Source organism: Parus major, chromosome 2 (genome assembly GCF_001522545.3).
Source record: "Parus major isolate Abel chromosome 2, Parus_major1.1, whole genome shotgun sequence".
NCBI classification, from domain to species: domain Eukaryota; kingdom Metazoa; phylum Chordata; class Aves; order Passeriformes; family Paridae; genus Parus; species Parus major.
Genome location: NC_031769.1, coordinates 20,914,022 through 20,927,443, shown reverse-complemented (window position 1 = coordinate 20,927,443; position 13,422 = coordinate 20,914,022). Strand labels below are relative to the sequence as shown.

General features: G+C 38.2%; 2 protein-coding genes across 2 annotated transcripts in view; one reads left to right on the top strand and one right to left on the bottom strand.

The window, feature by feature from the left end:
- LOC107215556 overlaps window positions 1-13,422 on the bottom strand; it is a gene marked incomplete at its 5' end in the record, with an annotated part of 821,761 nt that overhangs the window by 805,370 nt on the left and 2,969 nt on the right. The gene's annotated exons all lie outside the window — the stretch shown is intronic.
- OLAH (oleoyl-ACP hydrolase) lies at window positions 98-13,368 on the top strand. The gene is made up of 7 exons (XM_015615838.3): window positions 98-227; window positions 8,103-8,234; window positions 9,839-9,977; window positions 10,572-10,671; window positions 11,683-11,852; window positions 12,764-12,846; window positions 13,092-13,368. Exons 2-7 carry the CDS (start codon window positions 8,105-8,107, stop codon window positions 13,223-13,225), a joined length of 756 nt encoding a protein of 251 aa, XP_015471324.1. The 5' UTR covers window positions 98-227; window positions 8,103-8,104; the 3' UTR covers window positions 13,226-13,368.

The following is a 13,422-nucleotide window of genomic DNA, read 5'->3' as shown; positions in this document are numbered from 1 at the left end:
CGGGGCGGGGCGGGGCGGGGAGCGGCCTCGCCGGCCCCTGCGCTCTGGGCGCGCCGGTGGACGAGTTTAAAGGACAGCTGGAAGTGAGGCGGAGCTGTTGACTCCCTCGAAGGCAGACGGGCCCCGCAGAGACCTGGACCAATCGGAGGGGCTAGCCATCACCAACTGTGTGAAGTTTAGTAAGGGCAAGTGCCGGATTCTGCGTCTGGGAGAGGGCAGCTCTGGACGTACGTACAGACTGGGGAATGAGAGACTGGAGACCTAATTTCTATTGACCTGATCGTTAGAAAGCTGAATATAAATCAGCAGTGCCCTGGCAGGCAGGAGGGCCAGCCGTGTCCTGGGGGGCACAAAGCACAGCATCACAGCCAGACAAGGGAGGGGATTGTCCTCTTCTGCTCTGGGGCGGTCTCATCTCCGGTGCCGGGGCAGTTTTGGGTGTTACAACATCCGAAAGACTTGAGGCTATTAGAGAGCTTCCAAAGGAGAGCTATGAAAATAGTGAAGGGCCTGGAGGAGAAGCCACATGAGGAGCAGTTGAGGTCACTTGGTCTGTTCAGCCTGGGGGAGACCTCATTGTAGTTACAACTTCATAGTGAGGAAAAGGGGAGGGGCAGGCACTGATCTCTTCTCTGTGGTGACCAGTGACAGGAAATAAGGGAATGGCCTGAGGTTGTGTCAGGAGAGGTTTAGGCTGGGTATTAGGAAATCGTTTTTCCTCCATAGAATGGTTGGGCACTAGAAGAGGTTCCCCAGAAAATTGGTCACAGCACCAAGCCTACTAGAATTCAAGAAGCATTTGGAAGATGCTCTCAGGCATATGATGTGATTCTTGGGATGCCCTGCATAGGGTCAGGAGCTGGACTTCAGTGATCCTTAGAACTCAGGATCTGTGACATGGGGAGAAAGCACAGCTGAGGCTACACTAGAGGGCGGGGGCTCTTCACAGCTGCTGTCCCTCAGCGGCTGTGCTCTTAACTTCGGTGGTGTCCATAGCAGGACTGAGACCAAATGCAAGCCATGGCTGGCCCAGGGGACTCCTCACCCAGGGTAAGTGGCCCAACTGCTTTTTGGGTGGGCAATAGCTCAGGAATCTGTAAGGGTGGAGCAAGTCTGGGCTGGTGGATTTCTGTGCCACCTGTTAAAATGTTATGTGGGAGAAATGCATGTGGGGTGTGACTTGCAGCTCCACAGCAGTAGAGTAAGCAGTAACCAGAGTGATTGGGTGGTGTTTGGAGTAGTCTTTACATGCTGGAGAAAACATTTCACCACATGGTGAAGCACCACTTGTACTGGGAAGGACATGTGGGGCTCACCCAGCCCTACTTGCCATGGTTAATGAAGTCTCTGCCTTCAGAGACACCTGCCAGAGTGTCTTCCCTTCACTTTATATACTGAGCTCTTCCTAAATAGAATAGAGTTCTGCTCTTTGGCACATTGAAGGGGTATCTGACAGCTGCATGTGTACCTGGGTAGTGTATGTTGAAGAGCTATGGTTTGGCCTAGAATAATAATAAAGAAAAGAAGTTTAAAAAAAAGAAATTCTATGACATAATCTGCCATACCAAGTTTCACCATGTTCCGTGAGTTCTCTTTGCCTCTGCAACAGTGGTGCCTTCTATTTGCTTCTTTGTTACTCTCTGCCTTTGCTGCCAAGATGGCTCCCTGTTTCCTACTGCTGCTCACTCACTCACCCACCAGTGGGATCAGCGAGAGGATCAGATGAGTAAAAGTTAGACATCTTATGGGTAGGAAGAGGAAAAGCCACATAGAAAAGCAAATCAAAACAAGGAATTAATTTTTTATTTCCCATGGGCAGGTGTTCAGCCATCCCCAGGAAAGTAGAGCTCTGTCATGTGTAGCAGCTACTTGGGAAGACAAATACCATGCCTTAAAATGTTCCCCCATTCCACCTTCTTCCCTTCACTTTGTATACTGAGCTCTTCCTAAAGCCTGTGGTGCTACATGGGGTTGTTTTGACTCCAGGGCAAGACTCAGCACTCGGTCTTGTTGAATCTCATGCCACTGGCCTTGGGACCATCGATCCAAGTCCAGATCCTTGTGCAGAGCCTTCCTAACCTCCAGCACATCAACCCTACCACACCACTTGATGTTGTCCGTGAATTTACGGAGGGTGCACACAGTCCCCTCATCCAAATTATCAATAAAGATACTAAACAGGAAGTTGCAATCTCCCAACTCATGTTTTCCCTTGAGATGGTAATTATCTTTCCACATTGATGTCTTTCCTCTGGATCATTGGGCTATTTGCCTAGCATCTGTGTGGCTAGCTTTTATCTCCAATTTTATCTCTCTTACCTTTCACAACTCAACTCTGTGGACTCCTTTAGAGCTCTTTCTCTCAACTGAATGATTTCCTCAAACATCTGAGCAGAGGTTATGTCGTTGTAACATAGCAGAACTAGGCTGGCAGCAGAAGCAGGAGGGAAGGAGGGGAGGTTATACTGCTCCTTGTTGGTTTTTTTTTATTTTGGAGCATCCAGATGGTCTGTATATTTGGCAGTTTCAACACCCTGGAAGGTCCAAGTAGTAAAACCCATGTTGAGAATGCATGTTGTGTGACTTTAGTATTTATTTCAATAATTTTGGATTAGGGATGCTTTGAGCTTATCAGATGCAAGTGTCCCACAGATAGGTTTTCTGTAATAATGTCCTAGATTATATTTCAAGACTAAGTAAAGGGATGGGCAAACAGATTTCTGGAGGACATGATTTCAGTTGGTAATGACACTTAATTTTTTTTTTCATCATCAGCTTTTAGATGTTAGCAATGACATTAACTGATCTCAAATATAGTCTGCTAAAAATGTGGCCATGAGAGATATGTCACTGGGAAAAATATGACTAATAAGATGGGAATGCTCCATACTTTTTTACATTAATTTATAGCATCTAGGTATAATGACAAAGGATTGCCTTAAGTCTTTATTTTTCAAGAAGCAAAGACCAGTATTTTCCTGAACTCAGGAACTACTGAGATATGGCTTCCCACATTTTTTTTCCTGTGACTTATGCATTTTGCTGTCTCTTAAATGGAACACCGCTGCTTTTTTCTGAGTAAGAAAACTTCTAGGGATATAAATCATAAACCTCAAAAACCTGTAATAAATATTACTATGCATGTAACAGATGTGTTTTCTCTCTAACTGGGCACCTCTTCCCATAAACCTGTAATTTTTCAGAAAGCCTAAGTGCCTACCCTGGAAAACATATTTTTTCACTTTTTTTTTTAAGGATTATTTGCACAATGCATGTAACCAAACGTGTGCAATACAATAATGTGCAAGGTACTGATATGGATGCAGAAATAAAAAATTCAACTGTGTCACAATATTCAAGACACTGAGATGTTGGTGTCTGTCACCAGTCTGCAGTTACACAAACTGCATTTCTCTTGTGAAGATACAATCAGTAGAGGATTACATTGCCTAACTATCCTACAGCCTGACAGCTCTGTTACTACAGGATTGCAGATACCAAGTGGTCAATGCCCTGACCTGTTAAAGTTCCCATGTTCCCAGCCAGGTGTCTGATACATGCCTGGTTGTAAGCAATCCAGCAGCTTTGGTAACAGACTCAGTACCTACTGTGAAATGGATCATTTGATTCCCAGGCTCACTCTTCTGCTTCTGTGCTTAGTGCTGGGAGGTGAATGGACTACCTTAAATCTAAATTGTGTAAGTAGACTTGGATCTACTTGCCACATGGGGGTAGGGTTGCTTTTTCCCTGGCTTCCAGGATCTGCAGACAAGGGGTTAACTCATGTATGCACAAATGAGACAGGTCTACTATGTAGGGTCTGCAAGTGCCTGGATACCTGAGAGGCCTCTTAGGTCCTGGACTGCCCTACATACCACACTCCTGCAGATCACAAAGACTTGTTCCATGGATTTTTAGACTGTGTGCTATAGAATATATTTTCCTTGGGGAAATATCTTGCAGCCCTGTGCTGCAAGCACTTGGTGTTTCTTTACCTTTGGCTTTCTGTTCCCTGCAGGATGGGGCTGTTGGTCCATTTGTCCTTGGTCAGTGTGAAAGCAGTCTTGTTGTCACTTGTGTTTTCAGTTGTGCTTTTCAATTAATATTTGCCCACCTACTGTAAGGTGATGACATGAAAAGAAATAAAGCTCATGTAAAAAGTTCATCATGCTCTGAAAGCCTGTCTCAAAAACATGTTTGAAAAATAATCCAAAATTTCTTTGGTATACCACATCTGGCTCCATTTTTAATTCTGCTGTATTTGAAGGATGTTGAAATACTGAAGTGAGTGTGGCATGGTTCCCTGTGATTGTGAGTCGAGTGGGTGGTGTACAGGAGATAATTAGATAATTGGTTTTGTCTTAAGAGGGGAGTGCCAAATGAAGATGTCTTCACCTACCTAATAGAAAGATATGCAGAGGATGGACTGAGCCAGACTCTTCTTGGATGTACTCAGCAAAAAGACAGAAGACTTGCGGATACAAGAGACAACAAGCATATAGATAGAAAGAAAAGTATCGTCACTATGAGCCATGATTGAACACTGGAACTTGGTTATCAAGGGAGATTGTAGAGTCTCCATCCTTGGAGACACTCGACACCTAACGAGAGAAGGTTTGAACTGTATGATCTCTAGAAGATCCCTTCAGCTTAAGTTATTCTGCGATTTAAATGATGTCTTTTTTCATCGTTTATACAGCTCTCTATTAAACTAGAATTTTATTTTCAGCTTATTCTAAATGTGAAGAGTTAAAACCCAGGAAATACTTTCTTAAAATTCAGTGGTTTTATTTTTTTTTATGACTGAGCCATTTCTTTGCTGATATTCAAGAAAGAAACATTCTTTTTGATTGTGAACACTCAAAAGTAGATTCTTCTGCCATTAATGCATCAGATCTAACTTAAAATTTATAGGGAATAAAATAAAAGCTTCGTTTTCTTGCAAAGCTTCCAATCTAGGAAAATCTTGATTCTGCGAAAGAATTCTTATGTATCCTCTCTTTGTTGTAATAGGGTCTAACTTAGATTTCAGGTGTAAGGTAAATAAGTAGATCAAATATAAAGACATTTTGGAAATAATAATTTTTTAAATTGCTGCCCTATCTTGTAAAAAATTAGAGAAAAGAAAGATACTTCCCTCACCAGGTATGCTTAGATTTCAAATAAATTGAGATTCAACTGAATGTACTCCAAAGAAGATTATTTATTCATGTAATAGTTCTTTCTTGTTTGTGGCCTTTCGTTTTTGTGAATGAAAATTAGATTGGCTAAATGTATCTTTCAAACCAGTAAGACAGACTCTGCAGGTTCTTTCAGGGAAGTTGTTTCAGGGAAAGTTGTAAAATAATCCTTAAAGGCAAATTACTCCATTAGGTTAGCACAAATGTGTCATTTACATCCAAACCTTGTGGCTGTATATGTAATATCAGCATGCACCTGTCCAGCTGAATGAAGTGTGTGGAAGCTTCCAAAAAAGGTCACAAAAAGCTCCCTTTGTTTTCAACAGGAGGATGGTGAGACTGATGTGAAAACTAAACTACAGGATTAGTTTCCAGCTCGATAAATGATGTGCTCTTACTACATAGCTATGTAGTTGCTAGTGCTGAGTAAAAGATAGAGCATTATGCCCCAAGAAGCTGGGAAGGGACGGATTGTCTCATCAGCTGCACGAGCAGACACAGCAGTGTCTGGTGATGAGTGCATCTGTTGCAGCTTTGACTTAGGTTACTCTCTGAGCCTCACCATTTCTCTGTATCCCATTTTTGCCTTTCTCACAGCAGTTTCCTTTGCAGCAAAGACAATACTGATTGTGACTATGGTTTTACTCCTGTTCTCATCATCAAGTACTTCTGTAGGTCATTCTGCAACTAAGAGATCTGGCCCCATTACTGATATTTTTCAGAAACCTGTTATTTGTTTTCATACCTTATTAGCATATTTCAATTTGTGTGAGGAAAACAGCACTTAGAATGGTTTTCCTTGAGTTCTTGCTACTGATTTTTCTCTTCTGATTAGGTGCCAGTAGGTTTGGATATAGGAATTGACCTCAAAGTGATGGGATAACATCACCCACAAGGTGCAGGATAGCCAGTAGTGAATACAGAACTTTCCAATTGAGGAGACAGAGTTGGTTGTGAGCAGTTGTGGGGATTTTACTATCATCACACAAAAATATTTGTGTTTAAAAGAATGAGAATAGTCCTGTGGAGTCTTGCACCTAATGTATGTCTCTGGGTAATGAATTTGGTGGACAAGTCTACCGAATACTTTTTGTACCACTGGGTTATGAGGCCAAACCTCAATGTTTATAAACCTCATGCCTTTTTTAGTCATGTTCTTATTTCTTGTAGGGTGGAAGTGGAGTGTCTATGTGATCTTCTCACTGGATGTGAATTGCTGTGGTTAAAATGTAGTACCAGCCTTATATGTGCTATGTGTACCTTTCATACAAAGGCTAAGAAAGGAACAGCTTCCCATTATCTGTGGCATTTCTGCCTCTTTGCCTAAGCAGGGTCTCTCTGTACCCTACTACCTCTCCTATGTTTGTGTGTTTTATTCTTGTCAGTCCTGATGCTATGTCACTCGCTATTACTCTTGGGAAAGCAAAACTCTCTCTTCCCTAACCTGCTATGTCCTTTCCCTTTCCCTGACTACCTTTTGGTTTTGATGGGTGACTCAACATTTGCTGCCCAGGAGACACGAGCAGCACTGTTGGGAGATGGAGGGACCCCCTGAAGAAACTGCTGTTTCTCCAGAATAGCAGTTCTGCAAAGTACTAGTTCTCCAAATTGTTATGTTTGTCATCAAGAACTGCTGACAGATACACATTTGGGTCTGTTTTCTTTTATCTTGTTGGTGTAATTTTGAAATAGGTCTGAATTGGTGCCTATCCTGATTTGGTTGCATTTCTCAAACTTTTTGGGTAGGCAAAAAAGATTGCATGTAGGCATACAGGTGTATTTTATGGTGAATCAGCCCTTACATATACTGAGCTATATTCAAGGCAAGAATATAGCCCTTAATGATTTGCAGCATTTTGGAAATGGAATTTTGCTGCTTGCTATCCCCTAATAAGTATTTTTTCAGTCTCTTTAATAAGAACATGAGAATTTATTCTGAAGGTTGCAGAAAACATTTTATAAAAATTCAGTATCATTATATTTCTAATTAATTTATCTTCACCAAGCACGTTCTGTTCCCAGGTTCTTTTGACACAACACATATTTATTTTATTTTTGACACAACAGATATTTATTCTGGTTGCTCCATCATCTCAACAGAATGAAACAAATTAAAAATCCAGAGATGGACAGTGATGATGGATATGAAGGATACCTAACACAGCCAGGCCATATAATGAGGGCTGAGACAATATGACAGAAGAGCTTAGAAATGCTCAGTGGCACCCTGAGAGGTGGACTCTTCACTCTATTTACTGTGCTACCCCATGTCCATCAAATAAATTTGTATAAGTTGGATTAAAACAAAAAAAGGGATTCATTCTTCATGCATCAGATAGTGGAGCTGTGCAACTCATTGCAAGAGGATGTCATGAATGCCACCTATTCAAGGGAAGATTGGAAAAATACATGAAAGAGTAATTCATAGATGTTATATATATAAAGAAACTACATCCTACTGTTCCTTTGACATCTATTTTACCACTCTTATAGAGAGAACATTGAACTAGGTGGTCCTTATGTTTCCTAGGTTCTTCAGATGGATCTTTTATTTTTGTGTATATTCTGAAAACCTATGGTTTTAAATGGTCTTCCTGAAAACCCTTAACAATTTATTTTGCTACTTGTAATGTTTGTTGTAGTCAGTGACTGAACAAATATTAACTAAGGGTATTGCCCAATACTATTTTACCATCATTTATAAAAGCAGAACTGGTTTACAGTGTTGCAGGAAGATTCTCTTATATCTAGGAGACACAAGCAGTTGTGTTGTAGCACAAGCAGTTTTGATGACAGAGACTATTGCACCCTGTTGTTTCAATTTACACTTAATTCACTCTAATTTTCCTGTATCTGAAGAGTCTTATTCTAGAATGATGTGTTATTTTCTTGGTTTTTTGGTTATGTTTTGTTTTTTTTAAGAAATGGAAAGGCTGGTTTCTTGTGTACAAAGAAGGCCAGATGCTCTTTGTAGACTGATTTGCTTTCCATGGTCTGGAGGTGGAACTTCACAACTTGCTCAATGGGGCAGACTCTTCAATGACTCAATTGAAGGTTAGTAATTTTTGTAGTTACAGTAGAAGTTAAGCAATTCTGAAATACACAATAGCCAAATTTTTTAAATTGAATATAATAGTCTTGAGAGTACCACAATCTTTATCCAATGCATCTTTTCCAGAAAGGAAGGAATGAGCATTCATTAGGAACTAGCATTTCCACTAGGGTACATTTTCTGTACCACCTTGAATCAAATTATATTTGACAGGGTGAAAAAATTATATCCACAGAGCTACATTTCACAAGAGTATAGTATGCTTGACTGCTTCAGAAACTATTGGTATGATGCAGAAACAGAAATACACTGCATATTGTTGATAAGCCAGTCTTCAGCAAGGTTAACAGTGAAGATATGAGAACTGTTTTTAATTTTCAGAGGCTGCAGAGTATTTCTTACCAGTGTTTGCACTTTTTGTATCAAAACTGAAATTTAATCTATGAATTTTATAACAGAGAAATGACATTTAGTTACACTATGAAATAATTCTCATTGCTCACAAGATATATCAGCACTAAAAAGATCCATTGCTTGACCTATTTGAAGAGGAACCAAGGCCATTTTCCAGACCTTCCACAAAGAAAAATATAATTTCATATTCATTAGTATTGCCACTACAGTTTTACCAGTCCTCTAAATGCACGTATACTTTCTGGTAAGTAGTTGCACATTGAATTTTCCTTGAAATTAGGGGGAAAAAAACAAAAAAGAAGAAAGAAAAAGTTTTTGTCCACTAGAACTGCTTCCAAGAAAGTGACTGAGGAAATGGCCTAGGACCAGGTGCATGAATAAAGTCAGGGCACAGCATGTTCTTTCAGAGATGGTTTCTGCAGAAAGTATAGAAGACGCAAACTTTTCTGTACTTGGTATTAGGTTGTGGCTTAATCTATCTCTTCTAAAATACTTTGTGTCTGACCTATTACTTCTACATAACTGGCAGTATGCATGATGTCAAGGAGATTTGAAAAAAATCAACATTTTTTTTCTGATCTATTCATTCCTTACTTTCACTAAACAGTGAGAGGAAACCCCTAAACTTTGAAAGGGAAATAGTAAAAGTATGTAAAATTTCCTTCTCTATAAAGATAATTAACTATAAATATCCACTTTGCACTATGATTCCACATTTTCCAACATGCAGTCTTGAAGAGCTGACAAAGAAGAAAATGGATTGTACAATTTTAATATAGTTTCACTTAGTAATGCTTCCCTTGAAAAAATATATTTTACACAACCCTCGAACTTACTAATACTGTAATTAATGAACTTGTGGTTGTTATTGAAACTTATAACAATAAAGTTGTTTTCAAACCTCAGCTGAAATCAGGATCATGTGGATTCTTACCCAAGGCATTTATCAATCAAATCAGCTGGAGGGGCAATATTTGAGACTAAAGGATAGGTGGAAACCTAATCTCTTGCAGGATTAAATAACAGTAGCAGCAATAACAAGCAAGTGCACAGTATCAACTGTAAGAAGGCTTAATTAGAATAGTATGTATATTCTGCAGAGTAACTAAAAAACTTTAATTAAAACTATTTTACTGTCTTTGTTTGAACTAACTGTAATTCTTTTCCCTCCCTTCCTTCACCTCTTCTGCAGTGTTCTGTATAAGGCTTCCTGGAAGACAAACTCATCTTGAGAAGCCTTTTGCAAAAGACATGGCAAGCATAGTTACTGAAGTTACAAGTGCTTTGTTAAAAGAATTGAAAGAAAAACCATTTGCATTTTTTGGTCACAGGTAAAAAAAATACACATTTTTAGATACCCTGGAGAAGGAGCTTCTGTTTCTGAGCTGTAGGAATAGAGAGTTACTTGTTTTTATTTGCAAAATAAAAATAAAATTTTCTTTTATATGCTTCTGCAAGGATCTTCTGTCAAGTCATCCTAAAACATGCAGTTGCTCTCAAAGACTCTGGTTATTTATTTATTTATGCCTTCAGGCACAACATCTGAACACATGTTTCTAATCAATTATAAATGCATTTATTGTTAATATTTGTGTCAGTGCTTGATCTATATGAATGCAGGCAGTGAACCATTCATGAAACACAGATTTTAAAGACTGCTGAGTCTCAAGTATTCAAAATGACTGTTCTTACTGAAAATTAAGGAGGCTGTTAAGAGAAAGAGAGACTATGAAAAAGTCTTATTTGCAAAATTAGACTGTGTAGGAATATATTTCATGTTAACTAACTAATATTATCTGCATGTCATATATGGTTTCAGTAAGTGTTCAAGATAGCCAGTTAGCACTAAAATTAAAATTATGTTTATGTTTTCCAGGTTTTATGTACATTTTTACTTACTTTGCTTTTATTCTTCTTCACTGCAGTTTTGGAACTTACACAAGTTTTGCTGTTGCACTTCATTTGAAAGCAAAGTACGGATTGGAGCCAGTCCATCTTTTCATGTCAGCAGCACATGCTCCAAATGTAAGCTACAGAATCATTAACGTTATGAAAAAGAATCGTAAATTAGCTAGTAAGAGTAAAAATAATACTTTTCAGTATGGTATGCAGAGTAGTTTTAATACAAAATAAACATTTCTTCCGAATCTATGGAGTGAAAAGTGAGGTAGACACAGAATACATAATATTCACTGCTGCTAACCTTAGCCTTGCAAGAGCAATCTCCTTAAACTAATGATTGAGCTAATTAGTGTTTGAATTAACTAATTCTTAAACTAAATGTTTTTGAATATTGTGTTATTTAGTATGGCCATTGGCTTAAAACTCTAAAGTAATCAAACCAAAATATTAAGTGGTCCTCCTTACTGTGTAATGTGTGAAATAACTGTCTGGACCTAGTCTTTCATAAACCTGCTGTATCAGCCTCAATACATTTGTCCAAATTTTTTTCTCTCTCCTCATTCTTTATAAGATTTTTAATCAGTTTTTTCCTGAGGTTCTACTAGTTCTGCTAGTCTTTCTCAGAAAAACAGTAGTGAAGTAGCATTTTTCCAGTCCTGTCCTCAGTCAGCATTTTCTATTTCTGTTCTTTAGTTTCTAAGGCTTCTTAGCAGTCCTGAGTATGAGTGATTCATGGAAGTAATTGTTATTCCTGCAAATTTCCATAATCAGTTGGTCTCTTCAGTCCTACATTAGCCAGGTTTATGTCCAGTGCTAGGTTTTTCTTTTTCTTAGATTATGTTACTAGTTTTATTCCAATAGTAAGAGTCAAGCTTGAACAAAATAATATTAACAGTTATTTGTCTGTATAAGTTTCAGAAGTAGAGCATACTTGGCTCACTCATAATTTGTCACTTCACTAAGCACAAGCAACTAACCCTTTCCATCAAGTGTTCTCTGGGAACATTAAATGAATCAGCCATTGTATTCTGGAGATGGAAAATTATTGTATTTTTTGCTAAAATAATTTTAATGAAAAGATTATTTGAAGTATATTATATAAAACCACTGATCTGTTTTGTTTGGTACTGATAGTCTGCAGTACATTTTGCCCTCAAAAGCATGGTCATACCTGAAGAAAATGATGAACTTCTTGCATGTATGGAGATTCTAGGAGGAAATTATGACCTTCCACATGATGAAGACACTAGGAAAAATATGGCACTTAATTTCAGAGAAGACATTAGAATTTTTAAGACATTTTCGTAAGTTTTAAAACTTTGTATTACTTTTGTATTTTACATTTTTACTTCTGTCTGGTCATGCTGGGTTTTTGATATTCTTTCTTAGTAACTTGTTCTCATTTCTCTTATAAAAAGAAACAATAAACAGGTTTTTTCCTTTGTCTTCTTTTCTATTTGTTTTCTAGTATTTAAGCCCTAGATGAAACACTGTTGTAAATGTGTACTGCAGCAACCACAACTGTTACTGCAGGAGTGAACCTGTCATGGCAGAATTACAGTTCTACCTAGGATCCAAAGTTAGCAGCTACTAAAAAGGAATATTCTCATGTCTTTTATTGTTTTCTGAGGTTAAGAATCTCAGCTCATCATGCTTCAGGAACACTGCATTCAGCCTCCAGATCCAAGGTCCTCTAGCCTAACCAGAAGAAAAGAATCCCTGTGTTCTGGGAACCCAGAGAGCAACCAGCTTCCTGTATCCTAACTGCTGTCCCCACTGGATGTTACACAACAGCTCATGTAGCTGAGTGGTTAAGGCTTCTTACCTTGGCAAAAACAAGGATACACTTGGATGTAGGACCCATTTTGGTCTTAGGAGCCCAACACTGAAAGATGCTGAAATGTTAGAACTTGTATATAAATAGGTAACATCATTATTTATTGTAGGTGACAATTTTTATTGCAGGTTAAAGCTCTTTTTTCCCTTAACTATTGGGTCATTCTTTCTTTACAATTTTAGATCTAATTGCAGTAGGGCAAAGAGCTGAGAAACTTCAAGATGCAATATTTTCTTCTCCTGATGTCCTGTATAATCTAACTCCCAAAATTTGTTACATTTTGTGGAAGAAAAAAAAACCAACCATTTTGTACGTGGAAGCAAATTACAAATATAGGTATCTTATGGAATGTTTTATGACTACTTTTTATGTTCACAGATTTGAGAAGGCAGAAATGATCCCTTTCTCCTGTGATATTACCTACTTTTCTGGATCTGATGATAAAGTATATGATGCACAAGGTACTTTGCTTAAATGGTTTTCCTCTTATGCATTTTTTTGTTGTAGCACACCTGTTAATTAAGAGTTTTTAGAGTATCTCCTTCTTAAAGGGAACAAGAGAGTTTCAATCAACAGAGCAGTTTCAATGTATGAACCAAAAAGTTGATATGAATTTAAAATAATTGTTAAATAATACATTTGAAATAGTTATACAAAATGGTCACAATAATTGACATTTCTCTGATACTTTAAATATCTTTGTTAGGTTGGCGAGAACTAACGAGTGGAGATACTGCCTTTTATGAGCTTCCTGGAGATCACTTTTATCTGCTGCAACCATCTAATGAAAGTTTCTTGATAAAACACATCACAAGATGCATAGAAAATGCTGGTTTATGAGTATTTACCTCAATTTTAAATCTGTAAAGGTAGTCCACAGTAATTTGTAATAAGTCACTTCTTTCTCTACATTGCATGCACTTATGCCTAGAAGTTGTTCTCTTCCTCCTCTGTAATCGTTTATAAGGGGGAGTTTTCCTGATTTTTCTGAAAACAAACATTGGCTTTGGGTCTTAAAAAAGGTTTAATCTTTTCCT

Coding starts and splice junctions, on each gene's coding strand:
- OLAH (XM_015615838.3), top strand. CDS start 8,105: ATGGAAAGGCTGGTTTCTTGTGTACAAAGAAGGCCAGATGCTCTTTGT. Junction 8,235..9,838: donor CTTCAATGACTCAATTGAAG/GTTAGTAATTTT, acceptor CCTCTTCTGCAG/TGTTCTGTATAAGGCTTCCT. Junction 9,978..10,571: donor TTTGCATTTTTTGGTCACAG/GTAAAAAAAATA, acceptor TCTTCACTGCAG/TTTTGGAACTTACACAAGTT.